We start from the raw sequence: 13,218 nt of genomic DNA, 5'->3' as shown, positions 1-13,218 counted from the left end.
TGTGCCATCCGTGTCCTCGGACAGTGTTGGCAGGGCAGCGCGTGGGTACTCCATGCTCCATCTGCGGCCTTGGACAGTGTTGGCAGGGCAGCGCGTGGGTGCTCCATGCTCCATCCGCGGCCTTGGACAGCATCGGAAGGGCAGCGTGTGGGTGCTCCGTGCGCCATCCGCAGCCTATGTGAACTCACAAGGTCCTGAGGGTCACAGACCACACCCTGTGACAGCCTCAGCTCCCTTGTCACATCTCCGGCATCCTTGGTTTGTGCTTGCGTGTGCAAGGGACTGTGCGTTACGATGGTGGGGGGAATTCCCAGGCTTGCTTCAGATGCTGGAGTCTCCCGAGGTTGGAGACACCCTGTGATCCGGGGCTCTCAGGCGTTCAGACAGACTGAAATAACATCGGCTCCCATTCCCATGTCCTCTGAGGTCTGCAGAGCTCTGCCCTTCTAGCCATGTGAGTGCTGTACCCATTGTGTGGAGGAGTCAGCTGAGACTCAGAGAGGATAAGAGCAGCCTGCAGTCACCGAGCAGGAGGCCTTCTAGCTGGTCACCTCTTTCCAGGAAAAAGGTTTTGCTGACCAGGGCAGCCCCACTAGCCTTGGATTCCGAGGGCCTAAATTCACATCTCAGCCATGTCAAGCTGGGCGGGTCCTTTCTCTGCTCCAGGCCTTGGTATTCTCATCTGTAGAATGAGAGGTTGGACACTGGGGCCTCTGACGGCAGCCCTAAGCCTCTGGGGTGGGGTGCAGTGGACGGCCAGACTGAGCTGTGTTCAGATCCTGCCTGTTACTTTCTGGCCTAGCCTCAGCCTCCTCTTCTGTTAATCCCGTAGAGCTTCTGCACGCGGTAACTCTTGGGCCCGGTGAATGAAACAGCGCCTCGTATGGTGCCTGGGCAATCCGGGAGCTGACGTGTCTTATTTGTCAGCAAGTTTTCCTTTGGCTCCTGGGGGTGATTTCTGCCATTTGCCCAACTATTTCCAACCCTGTGCTCAGCATCACCACGCCTCCAGGCCCCGGAGCTAGGTAACCTGCCACGCAGAAGATAGATACTGGAACCACGCCCTTTGTGAGGCCTGGCCAGCCCCTGAAGCCACTCCCGGGACGGTCACTGCTAAATGGCTCCTGGTGCCAGACCCATAGCCTTGATGAGTGAGAGCTGAGAGAGGAAAGGGCAGCTCCCTAGGGGAGCCGGGACACGGAGGGCGAGGAGCGTTTGAAGAGAGGGGAGCTCTCCTCCATGCTGGTCTAAAAGCAGAGGCTGAGTTAAGTAAGTCAGGATTTTGTGGAGGGCTCTGTCGTTCGGGTCTGGGCCTGCCCCGGGATTCTGTGCTGCTGGCCCAGGATTATCACAAGGCTGCTGAGACCGCTGTGAAGCATTCCAGACAAGAGACTTAGAGGAAGAAAGGCCAGGCTGCTCAGCAAGATGGCGGGGAGGCCGGGGGCCTTGAAAGCCAAGCAGAATTCCATGTTCCACAGTAGGTTGTCGTGAGAGGTGGCTGGGCAGGAGAATAACATGGCTCTAATGAATAAGGAGAGTGAAACATGGGGTGCATTTGCAGGGGGAGGCTGGAGGCTGCAGCACCATGTTAGGAATGAAGGAGGCAAGAACTTGGGTTGGCATGGACTGAGGGGCCGGCCTCCTGGAGGAAGGCATGGCGGCCCGTGGCAGATGACCACATCTAGAGCTGAAAGGGGCAGTGGAGAAGAGTGGAGAACTCCCCAGAGTTAGGGAAGCTGCTGGGGGGAGGGAAGAGGGAGGTGGAGACACACTTGTGTGTGGGCAGAGCTGGATTAGGGCAGATTCCACACATAAGTGGCACATAGCGGAGGCTGAGCTGGCCTCAAAGACGGGGGACCTGGGTTCGAGTCTCACCTCTGACACCTCCTGACTGTGGCAGCCCCTCACCTCTCAGTGCTCCAAGCAATTCTCTTAAGACCCTCGAGTCAAAAAGAAGCTGCCAGCCTCTAGCAGGAGAGGGGGTCCCCCACATCAGTAAAGTCCAGATCCGCGCGTATATCGTGTCTACAGTCTGTACTGTGAGGTGCCAGGATTCTAATCCCCATCCCTGCCTTAGCCAGAGGTGTGAGGAACTCTGGGGGCCAGTCAGCTGCAGCACTCAGCCCGTGCCCCCAGGGTATTTGGGAGGCCCCTGACAACAGCTCAGCTTTCAGAAGATGAGCGGAAGAGAAAAGTGCCCTTGGAAGGCTTCTCACTTTCCCAGAATTCTCTTCGTCCAAAGGCTCTTCTCCAGTGACTGGCATTTTCCAGTCCGAGTGTGACCCTCGGTGTTATGGGAGAAATAGAGGCAAGCCCTTCCCTCCTTGGACTCGGAGGAAATGGCCTCGTTTCCTCTGACCAGCCCAAGTCTCTGCTTCTCTGCAAGGCCCCGGGACTCTCAAAAGGCTCGCTCCTGCGGGATGCAGGGCCCCGTTAATGCGTGGGTCCAGTTCTGAGGCCCCTTCTGTCTGAGGAGACTGAAAACCCTGGTCTTCAATCAGTCAGCAGGACCAGACTGGCCTCCGGGGAGACGCTGCCCCGGGGAGACGCTGCCCCGGGGAGACGCTGCCCCCGGGGAGACGCTGCCCCCGGGGAGATGCTGCCCCCGGGAGATGCTGCCCCAAGGAGATGCTGCCGGGGTGGTTCCTCCCACTCTTTCCATCCACCCTGGCCCCAGCCCGTTCTTCCCCGACCTTTGTGTAATCTTGGCTCGGCCCAGCCACATACGTTGCTTTGGTTTGCTTGGTTTGGTTTGCTTTTGAAGTCACGCAAAACATTTCCGTGTCAGCCATGTTGTCAGAAAAATCAAAAGCAAGAAACATAAAGAAAGTGAAAAGATTTTGCTTCAGTCGGCATTCAGATGCCATCCGTTCTTTCTCTGGAGGCGGAGAGCATTTTCACGAGTCCTTTGGGATTGTCTAGATCGTTACATTCCTGAGAACAGCTGCGTCATTGACAGTGGATCGACGTTCTCCTGGTTCTGCTCCCTTCACTCAGCATCAGTCTGTGCAAGTCTTTCCGGATTTTTCTGAAGTCCGCCGGCTCCTCGTTTGTTATAGCACAATAGTATTCCATTACATTCATATACCACAGCTTGTTCAGCCGTTCCCTGATGGATGGGTGTCCCCTCAATTTCCAGTTCTTGGCCACCACAGAAAGAGCTGCTGTAAGTTTGTACCTGTGGGTCCTTTTCTTTGATCTCTTTGGGATACAGACCCAACATAGACTTTGGAAATAACTTCCAGGCCCAGCTCAGCTGCCCCTCCCTCCAGGCCTTTCCTGCCCCTTCCCCTCCTCCTGAATTTACTTTGTGTATATTTGTGCTGATTGATCTGTGTATGTGCTGTTTTCACCATGCCCCTTGAAGGCAGGGACCGTTCCGGTTTTCTCTCTGCATTCTCTGTGTCTGGCACGTTAGGAGTTTCCTAATAAACACTCACTAAGTTGGGTTGGGTTGGTTGGGTCAGATGGAGTTGAAATACCTCCGTCCTCTGTTGTGTCCCAAGACCGTCTGTGGGGCTTAGGCCCCGAGTCCAGCAGGCTCATCCATTCTTCTGCCCTCTTACTGAAGGCTAGGTAGCTTGTGATGGGTCAGCCACGGACCTCACTGTGTCTGGCTGGCATTGTTCTCTTCGTCTTACCCCCAGTTTAGGAACACAGAAGGTGATACAGACTAGTCTGAAAGTTTAAAGAGAAGGACTCCATTAATGGCCTTACATCTGACCCACCTTTCTTTTGACTGGTTAAGTCTAAATGGACAGTCGATTTCACCTGATCAGAGAATATTTCTGTATGGCATGAAGACTGTGTGTGTGTGTGTGTGTGTGTGTGTGTGTGTGTGTGCATGTCAGTGTGTGCGTGTGTGTGAGTGTATGTGTGCTCATGTGTGCACTCGCGTGTGTGTGTTCCCAGAGGGTTGGCAAATCCCTCGGTCATTAGGATGCGGCTTCCCGTTTGGCGCTGGGGGATAGCGCTGGTGCAGGGCTGGAGAGGCCAGAGGCAAGAAGCTGAGTCCGCTTGGTCATCAGTGCTAATAAAGGTCGAGGCTCATTGGGAATTGAGAGTTCCTGGCGCCCCCCGGGAAGGCGTCCCGCCTTCCTGTCATTAAGGTGTTTCCAGGTGGGGGTTGGAATTGGTGTGAGCCCTTCCTCAGGAGGCCGAGGGGGCTGACTTTGAAGTAAAGGAACAGGGATTCCTGTGAGGCTTGGATCTCAGAAGAGGGATGAGCTTCCCGGCGTCTAAAATGGCGGCCCTGCTTCTCGTCCTTGGCTCCTTGGGAGCGTTCTGCAGAAGACAGGTGTAGGATCTGGGCCCCTGGGCCCTGCCTCCCTCCCTTCCTCCTTCCCTCAGCCCCAGCCAGGCCTCCCTCTAACAAACGCTTCTGCTCTGTTCTAGATTCTGCCTGCAGCAGTGCCCCAGGCTCAGGGCCCAGCTCCCCTAACAACAGCTCCAACAACGTCAGCGCTGAGAACGGGCTGGCCGGCTCCGTCACCAGCATCCAGGCAGAGGTCAGTGCCCCCTCGCTGTTCTTGGAAGGGGAGCCCGGGCAGTTGTGGGGCTTTCCACGAGAGGTCCCCGTGGGCACGTGGCCTTGGGAGACACAGGGAGGAAGCCCGGTGCCAGGGAAAAAGAGAAGAGGACCCCTTCTGCCCTTTGCGAAGACGCAGATACCAGGCTCAATGCTTCCTGGCCCCCTTTAATCACGTGCTTTCTCTTTAAAAAAACAAAACTGAATACATGCTTGGAAATGAAGGCTGGGCCCGCTGATGAGAGCACGCATCTGCTCAGGACTAAGGTTTGGGTCTGGATGACATCTTGGAAAACCTCTCATTAACCCCCCCTCGTCTTTACAGAGGAGGAAACTGAGGCCCAGGGAGGAGCAAAGGGGCTTTGGTGGCCATCTGGCAGCTGCACCCATTTTACCATGAGGAGACTGAGGCCTGAAGGGCATTGGGATGTGGAGTCAGAGGACCTAGCTTCGAACCTGGTTTTGTTGCCCACGCCCTAGCCAGCCTCAGTGGAGTCTCTTCACCTCCTCTGAGGAATGAGAGGGAGGATCCTCCTGTGCACCCCAGAAATGCATCTGGCCTGCCTGAGGCCTCCCCGCGTGCGCCCCAGCCGCAGACTTCACCACGGCTGTTGGGCTGCTGTCCGGCGGGGACGGTCTCTTTTTCTTCCCTTTCCTCTCCCCAGCCCTGCCTTTCTTTCCTTCTCCTTCTTCATCATTGGCCCTCTTCTGTCTTTCCTTCATCATGCTTTCTTTCTCACCCTTCCCCTCCAACTCTTCCTCCTCTCTGGCCTTCGCTTGGTGCTGTACAACTTTCAAGGCCTTTCCCCCTGCCTCCTTTTGCTCAGTCTCCCCAGAGCCGACTTTAGGAGGGACCACTGAGTTTCAGAGAGGTTGTGACTTATCCAGGGTCATACGCCCAGCGAGGGGCAGGTCCAGGTGAAGAGAGCCTCTCCTGGTGAGTGCTCAGCATGTAGGGTTAGGGTTAGCGGCTGATTAATTAATCACGTGGTTTTCCCGAGTTTTGTGGAGCATAGCCTAGGCTGGCCATTCCCAGAAGTCACCTAGCCTGGCCCAAACCTGAGTAAGAGTGAAGGAGCCATCCACACTCCCTGGGAGCCACGCTCTGGCCTGGGGCTATCCCTAGAACTCCCTCTCTGGTATCCTTGGGAAGCATCCATCCAATCTGTGCTTGCACACCTCTCGCGATGGGGAACTCACCATCTCCCAAGGCCTCTCATTCCATTCACATGCCTCTCCTTGCGTCTTTCCTCCTGCATTGCCCTGTAAGCTCTAAGATGATCGCTTTCACCCTGGAGTGATACTCTGGAGGCTGCTCGAGAGCAGAGGTGCCCCCTGGCACAGTGACGCCCCTCCTGGGCTCCTCTTAGGAAGGTGACCAGCCCAGCAGATTCTGGGGCCCTTGTGGGAGGGAGGGCGCTTGGCTCAGAAAACGGGAGAACTGAGGGGCCCCCACTCCGGGCTGTGACGGAGCCCCCAGGGGAGCCGAGGGGACCCCTGCCCCAGAATCGAGTCGCTTCCTTTGGGAAGGAGGCGCGTGGGTGCTTGCAGACATTCCCAACACGACTCGGGTCGCTGAGGCCTGTTTGCCTGTAATGGGGGAGTCACGCAGCTTAATTGGCTGATCTCAGGCTCACTCTTTATGCATGATTTCACTGGGGTTTGTTTGCCTTTTAGCAGAAACTTCTGTCTAGGAAATTGCCTTCCAAACAATCGTTCCCCGACCAATTGTGTGCGAGTGTAAAGCTGGAGATTTTTAGGGTGATTTCTCAGGGTTAGAATACACTGTGCTCTCTGCAGAAGAAATGAAAAATATCATTTTCCATTTTATTCTCCCAGCATGGGGGTAAAAGCCTAGAGGGGGCCAGTGCCTGAACACTGGAGGAAATGCAGACCTGTGTAGAAAGGGGCCCCTGAGAGACCTTGCAGATCGGGGACATGCCCACGTCAGCCAGTTGTCAGCCCTCCCTCTACAGAGTTGAAGGAAGGACCCCCTCCCAGGGCATGGACGCTTCCCCCTTGGATGGAGTGATTGCACAGAACCTTGCGCTCCAGAGTCTGTGTCCCCAGAAATGAAGTGGCAGGTACCCCAAATGGTGCATGCATCCAGATGGGGCTCCCATTCTAAGAACGTTTGCACCCAGAGTGGAGCCGGAGTTAATGGAAAGAACATTTCGCCGTTTTCCATAGTTGGCTGGCCTTTGGGGTCCTGGAACCTCGGGTGCATTTGTGTGCCCACCCTGCGGCCCGTGGATCATCGATAAAGGATAGGTCCAGCCCCCGTGAGAGCCTGACTGCATTGTGCTTCCTGAGAAACACCAATGAAAGGCCTTCAGCAGAGAAGGGGGAGGGGCCCGTCCTGTCCTCATGCTTTGGAAATGGATGTTGTGTGAAGGGTGCCCGTGGGGTCAGAGGGAACACCCTGTGCGCCCACAAGGTGGCCGTGGCCAGTGACTGCCTTTCTCACTTTCCACGTAGGATTTCTAAAGGTCTTTTTAAAAAGAGTCCACAAAGGTATTAACCGCCTCTGGGTTGGCAGCTGCCTTCGGGCTGTCCCCGGCCATGGGCTCCTCCAGCCGTGGCCCCTGCCGCTTCGAGGGTCTTGCCCTATTAGAAAGTTGGCTGTTTTCTCTTTTTCATAGTAAATTGGTCTTTTTACAAGCTCCGCTCTGTGCCCCTGGTCCTGCCCTCTCCTGGTGACAGCCTTTTCCCTCCTTGGGGTGCCATCATGCCCCCTGCCCCACCCCGCACGTCATATTTCCTTCATGTCTGCCCTCCTCCGCTGGCTGCCCTGCTTATCTCTGTCCTTGACCCGAGCTGCCCTCCCCGGGCCTGTGGGACCTCCATCACCTCCGTGACCTCCGCCGGTTTGCCTTGACCTGTTCTGTGAGCCGCCACCCAGGGGTCCTTGGGGGTCTGCTCTCCTGAACCAGACAATGAGAGGGTCACCCTGCCCACCACACGCCCCGCTGGCTTCTCTGGCAGAGGCCTCCCCTGGCACTGTTGCAGAGGCTTCAGTGACTGCCCTGGGGATACCCAGCCTGGATCCCGAGCAGGCCAGAACGCGTTTCTGAAAACAGCCGTATCTCTGCATGCCTGTATCATCAGCATCCTTCGTGAGTCCTGGGTAGTTCATTATCTTACGCGTTTGTGAACATTCTGAGGAGAGGCCCCAGGAGCCACGCGGCTGTCCAAGACCCCCGGACTGAGAGCCTGGAGAAGGGACCCCAGCCTCTGGGTCTGCGCCTAAGGAGGAAAGAGCTCGACCCCAGAGCCTCCGCTCCAGTCTGGCCTCCTCTAGGCACTTCAGCAGCCTCGACAGTCACCTGACCATCCTTGGACCTCAGTTTCCTCCTTTGTGAAGCGAGGGGGTTTGAGCCGGGAGGCCTCCCGGGGCTCCCCCTCCCACCGCCACTCTCAGGGTGGATTTCTCTCTTCTCTTCAGGAAACAAACCCCACTCCCTCCACGAGGAAAAATAGCCAAGCCCCTTCCTGAGGCCAGCAGGCAGTGCAAAGGTTTATCATCGTATCCTCTCTGTCTCCCCCCTGCTACATGCGCGCGCACACACACGTTCATTCTCTCTGTCTTACACGTGCACACTTACACACACACTCACACACTCTTACACACACACACACTCACACTCTTAGATGTGTGGCTCACGTGTTGGCAGCTCGGTGTTGAACCTCGAGGTCAGCACACAGGAAGACTCAGTTGTAATCACATCTCAGTTACTTACCAGCTGGGTGACCCCAAGCAATTCCCTTCACCATTCTCAGCCTCAGTTTCCTCATCTGTAAAATGGGGGTAACCACAGAACCTGCCGCATCAGGTTGTTAGATGTAAATCCACATAAAACGCAGTTGCCCGGAGTCCCTGAGCATATCTGGCGGATCCTTGATTTCCTGGGGGTGGGGTGGGGTGGGGTGGGGGCAGGGCAAGGCCCTCACTTGGCAGTGTTCCTGATTCCTAGGCAGAGACTCAACCCCAAGTCGGGCACTCTGGGAAATCGGCCTCTCTGATCGGTGTCGATTGTTTGATCGCTGACCTTGGTGCCGAGGCACCCGGTGCGTTTTCCCCCAGCACCCCGAGCGCACTTGGAGCGTCCCGGGCCGGGTTTGGGTCCTGCCTCACCTCTGCCGCCTACCTTCTATACCTTTTCCAGACCAGCCTGGCTCATCGACTGGTGACCCGCGACGGCTCCGTGACCCAGCTGCCTCTCTACACGTCGCCTTCCCTGCCCAACATCACGCTAGGCCTGCCTGCCACCGGCCCTTCGAGTGTAAGGACGGCTGGCGCTGGGGGCGGGGCGGGGGTGGCTGTGGCGTCTCTCCGGGGCTCTCAGCGCAAGTAACCCCCCCTGCCTCCCTCCCTGCCAGGGGGCGTCCGGACAGCAGGAAGCTGAGCGACTCGCCATCCCGGCCCTCCAGCAGCGCATCTCCCTCTTCCCTGGCACCCACCTCACTCCCTACTTGAGCACTACGGCCGCCGCGCTGGACAGGGATGGGAGCAGCGCGCACAACCCTCTTCTGCAGCACATGGTCCTCCTGGAGCAGCCGGCGGCACAGGCGCCCTTAGTCGCAGGTGAGTGACAGCAGAGCCCGCCTCGGCGCTCCTGGTCGGCCCACGTTCTAGAGCCGGCTCTCCTGGCCGGCCCACTTTCTAGAGCCGGAGCACAGGCGGAGCCTGCCTCGGTGCTCCTGGTCGGCCCACGTTCTGGAGCTGGAGCACGGGCAGAGCCTGCCTCGGTGCTCCTGGTTGGCCCACGTTCTAGAGCCAGCCTCGGCTCTCCAGGCTTGCCACCCACACGGCCAGTTTGTTTGGCTGTGGACGGTGTTTTCTGCCTCCAGGGAGTCCCTCTATCGTAACGTGATGGGCTTGGCCTTCGGGGGAAACGGGGTGGTCTTTAGTACTGCAGGAGCAATCAATCACATGACTTGAGGGAAGAATCAGCAAGTAGTAACAACCTCAATAATCACTAATGTTTCTCTCACTTTACAAAGCACTCTGTGGGTATTGTCTCCTTCCATCCTCACGACAGCCCTGGGAGGTCGCTGTTATTTTATCCCCTTTTTGTAGATGAAGAAACTGAGGCAAACAGCAGTGAAGTGACTTGCCCAGGGTCACACAACTGATAAGTGTCTGAGGCATCATTTGAACTCGGATCTCTCTTGACTCCAAGTCCAAGGCTCTCTCTGCCGCTCCACTTCCCTGCCCAAATACCCAGGGACCCTGCTGCAGGAGAAGGCAACTGCTGGACATTCTGAGGGGGCAGTGTCCCAGCGTGGGCCCCTATCATCAGGGAGCTTGCAGTCTGAGGCCCCAGGGGGTCACAGTGCGCCAGAGAAAGGGAAGGACCCATGTGAGAGGCCATGGGGGAGCCAGAGGCTGAGCTCATGTCTGGTCAGAAGGCCCAGCAGAGGGTCCAGGGAGGCCGCTTTTCCTCTGTGGCGTGGGTGGACTGCCACCGCCCTCGAGAGAGGCCGCCGTGGCTGAACGTGGTCAGGAAACACGTGGGTGCTCTCCGAGGCAGGCGCTCAGAGGGCAGAAGCCAGCCCGAAGCCAGGGAAGCAGGGGGCAAAGGTGGGACCCCCGGCCCTAAGGTGGAGGACACAGCCGAGCCCAGCCTGTCCAGGGGTCTCTGCTGTATCCTGGACGTGATCTTAGAGGTGCCCCTCGGGGTCACAGGGAGCATCTGCCTCCTCGGTCCTCCTGACAGTAGAGGGCGAGACCAAGGAAGCCCTCGTGGGGGTGTGTGGGCAGTTCAAGGAAGGCCTTGACCTGATGGGGGCTTGTGGAGGGCAAGCTGGGTGCAGGCGACCTCCAGGCTTCCTGGATGCCAGGCTTGCCTTAGAGCCCAGGGCTTCCCAGCGGAGGACAGCAGCCCTACTGTGTGCTGCCTAGGTCAGAGCCCCTCTAGAAAATGGTGTTCAATTTAGGAAGGTCATTGAAGGCCTTCAGTCCATGCTGCAGAAAGGTCATTGGAAAGAACTCGGGGGTTGGGGACAGGATGGCATCACATGGAAAATGAATTTGCTTCTTTCTGCTGGACCCTGGAGTGCAGAGTTAGAAGCTGTGAGTGGACACTGCAGAGACCAGCTGAGGAGAGATGTGTCGGGAAAAGCAACCAGCAATGAGAGGTGGGGATGGAGGCCCCCCTCATTGGGAATCTCAGTGTTGCAGGCGCCCGTGGCCCGTGTGACCTGGGCTGCGCCCCTCCCAGCTCCGAGAGCCCCTGCGCACAGTCAGCCTACTTTTCCCAGCTCCGAGAGCCCCTGCACAGAGTCAGCCTACCACTCCCAGCGCTGAGGGCCGCTGCACACAGTCAGCCTTCCACTCCCAGCACTGAGAGCACCTACGCACAGTCAGCCTTCCGCTCCCTGCACTGAGGGCCCCTGCGCACAGTCAGCCTACTTCCAGCTCCGATAGCCCCTGCGCACAGTCAGCCTACTTTTCCCAGCTCCGAGAGCACCTGCACACAGTCAGCCTACCACTCCCAGTGCTGAGGGCCCCTGCACATAGTCAGCCTACCTCTCCCAGCACTGAGAGCCCCTGCGCACAGTCAGCCTCTCCCAGCTCAGAGCACCTGCACAAAGACAGCCTCTCTCCCAGCACTGAGAGCACCTACGCACAGTCAGCCTTCCGCTCCCAGCACTGAGGGCCCCTGCGCACAGTCAGCCTACTTCTTCCAGCTCCGAGAGCCCCTGCACAGTCAGCCAAGACTCCTGCCTTGGGGAGGGGGGGTTGCTGGCACAGACCATACTCAGATATCCAGGGATGGAGACGCAGAAGCAGGAGCCGGAAGGTCCAGAGGGGGAGGACAAGAGAGACGGGGGTCTCTGCTGGCGCTGCTCATACCTTCGCTCATATTCCGCAGCCAGCTTCTGTTCTAAATCGATGGGATGCAGTACAAAGACAAGGAGAAAAAGAGGTTTCTCTGAGCAAAGCTCTTGGGAATGCACCCTGAGCTGCCCGTGCACTGATCCCGCTCCGCAGGGCCGGTGGAAAAGCCCTCCTTGTCTTCTCCCGTCTGCCCAGGAGTCATCCTCCTGCCTCATCTGTCTCGGGGCTCTCGGTTTGCTTTGGAAAGCCCCCCTGCCTGCCCCGCCCTGCCTCAGTGCCCGTGGGACTGTCGGGACGGGCAGGCCTTGGTTCAGCGTTCAGCTCTCTGTCGCCATCTCCCCCGCTTTTATGCCGCCGTCTGCCACTGCCCAGGCGGGGAGGCCGAGTAAATGACGCAGATGTCTTTGAAGCCTCGGAGACGAGGACTCTGGTGCCGAGCAGCGGCCCGGCCCCAAGCCCTGGCCCGAGCAGAAGGGCCCCTGTAATCAGACTCGGCACTTTGCTGGGCCTGATGACGTGGGGGGGCCTCCCGCTGTCCCCCCCCCGCCCCCGCAGCGGTCCTGTTGGCAGCACAGAGGCCTTCTGCTTCCTGTCTTCACCTTTAGAGTGAGAGGGAAGGGGGAGGGGGGACTTTCCGTTGTGGAAGCTCCCTCCGCCCCGTGCTGTTCCAGTTGCCTGAGGCACAGTCGGTTCACCACAGAGGTCGTGCCTCCCGATGCCACGCCCGGCTGGCCCTGGTGTCCACCCTCCAACACCCCGATCCCATTTTGTACTCGGTCCCGGGGGTGTTTCCCCACCTCACCCCCTCCTTACAGCTTTTCTCTCCGAACCTTCTCACCCAGAACGTTTCTAGAGTGAGGGTGAAGCTGCCTGGCCAAGCCCCGGGTTCGGGGCCCTCTGCTCAGGAAGGGCGCTGGCCTGGGGCTGCCTGACCTTCTTCACGAGTGGTGTGTGTGTAGGAGGGGGCAGGGCGCAGGGCCAGCGATGCGGAAGCTGTGCCCCGCGGCCCAGGGCGGCCCCGCCAGGGAGGGTCGTGCCACCGCTGCTGCCGCCTCCGCCTCCTCTCTCTCCTCCCCTCCTCTGCTCGGTTTTCCTCCTTGTCACCCTCAGACTGGTGTCTTCCAGGCCTGGGAGCGTTGCCCCTCCACGCGCAGTCCCTGGTGGGCGCAGACCGGCTGTCCCCCTCGATCCACAAGCTGCGGCAGCACCGGCCCTTGGGGCGCACGCAGTCGGCCCCCCTGCCCCAGAACGCGCAGGCCCTGCAGCAGCTCGTCATCCAGCAGCAGCACCAGCAGTTCCTGGAGAAACACAAGCAGCAGTTTCAGCAGCAGCAGATGCACCTTAACAAGGTAGGAGCCGGAGCTGCTGGCGCTCCCCCCCCCAGCTCCCCCGGGGTTCTTGGTGGTCCGTGGGGGGCGCACAGGCGAGGCCGGTCCTGGAGAAGGGAGTGAGACTGGAGATCGATTATAAAGCCAACGATGGTAACGGTAACGATGACCGTGGCGGCGGCGGCTCACGTTTACAAAGGGCCGTGAGCTTGGCGGGGCACTTTACAGATACCGCCTGATTTAAATGTCACAGTGCCGCTGTTTGGAAGGTGCTGTCATCATCCCCATTTTACAGACGAGAAAACTGAGGCTGAGAGGGTGACCCTTAGCCAAGGCCACCCAGCTAGTGATTACTTGAGGCATTGTTTGAATTCGGAGCCTCCAGGCTCCAGGTCCTGCCCTCACCCCACTGGGACATGGGACCTCCGTCCATCAGCTGGTGTGCTTCGAGGGCCTACTGTGTGTGTGGCGCCAGTCCTCCGTCCATCAGCAGGTGTGCTTCGAGGGCCTACTGTGTG

At 58.4% G+C, this 13,218-nt stretch overlaps 1 protein-coding gene across 1 annotated transcript in view; it reads left to right on the top strand.

The window, feature by feature from the left end:
- LOC114054146 (histone deacetylase 4) overlaps positions 1–13,218 on the top strand; it is a 253,940-nt gene that overhangs the window by 212,915 nt on the left and 27,807 nt on the right. The window contains exons 9-12 of the mRNA XM_027877293.1: positions 4,396–4,508; positions 8,695–8,811; positions 8,909–9,113; positions 12,498–12,721. Coding sequence (XP_027733094.1) covers positions 4,396–4,508; positions 8,695–8,811; positions 8,909–9,113; positions 12,498–12,721 — 659 coding nt within the window. The remainder of the gene's footprint in view (positions 1–4,395; positions 4,509–8,694; positions 8,812–8,908; positions 9,114–12,497; positions 12,722–13,218) is intronic.

Source organism: Vombatus ursinus, unplaced genomic scaffold, assembly GCF_900497805.2.
Source record: "Vombatus ursinus unplaced genomic scaffold, bare-nosed wombat genome assembly UNPS02004259.1, whole genome shotgun sequence".
Taxonomy (NCBI): Eukaryota; Metazoa; Chordata; class Mammalia; order Diprotodontia; family Vombatidae; genus Vombatus; species Vombatus ursinus.
This window is presented reverse-complemented; position numbering and strand designations above follow the sequence as displayed.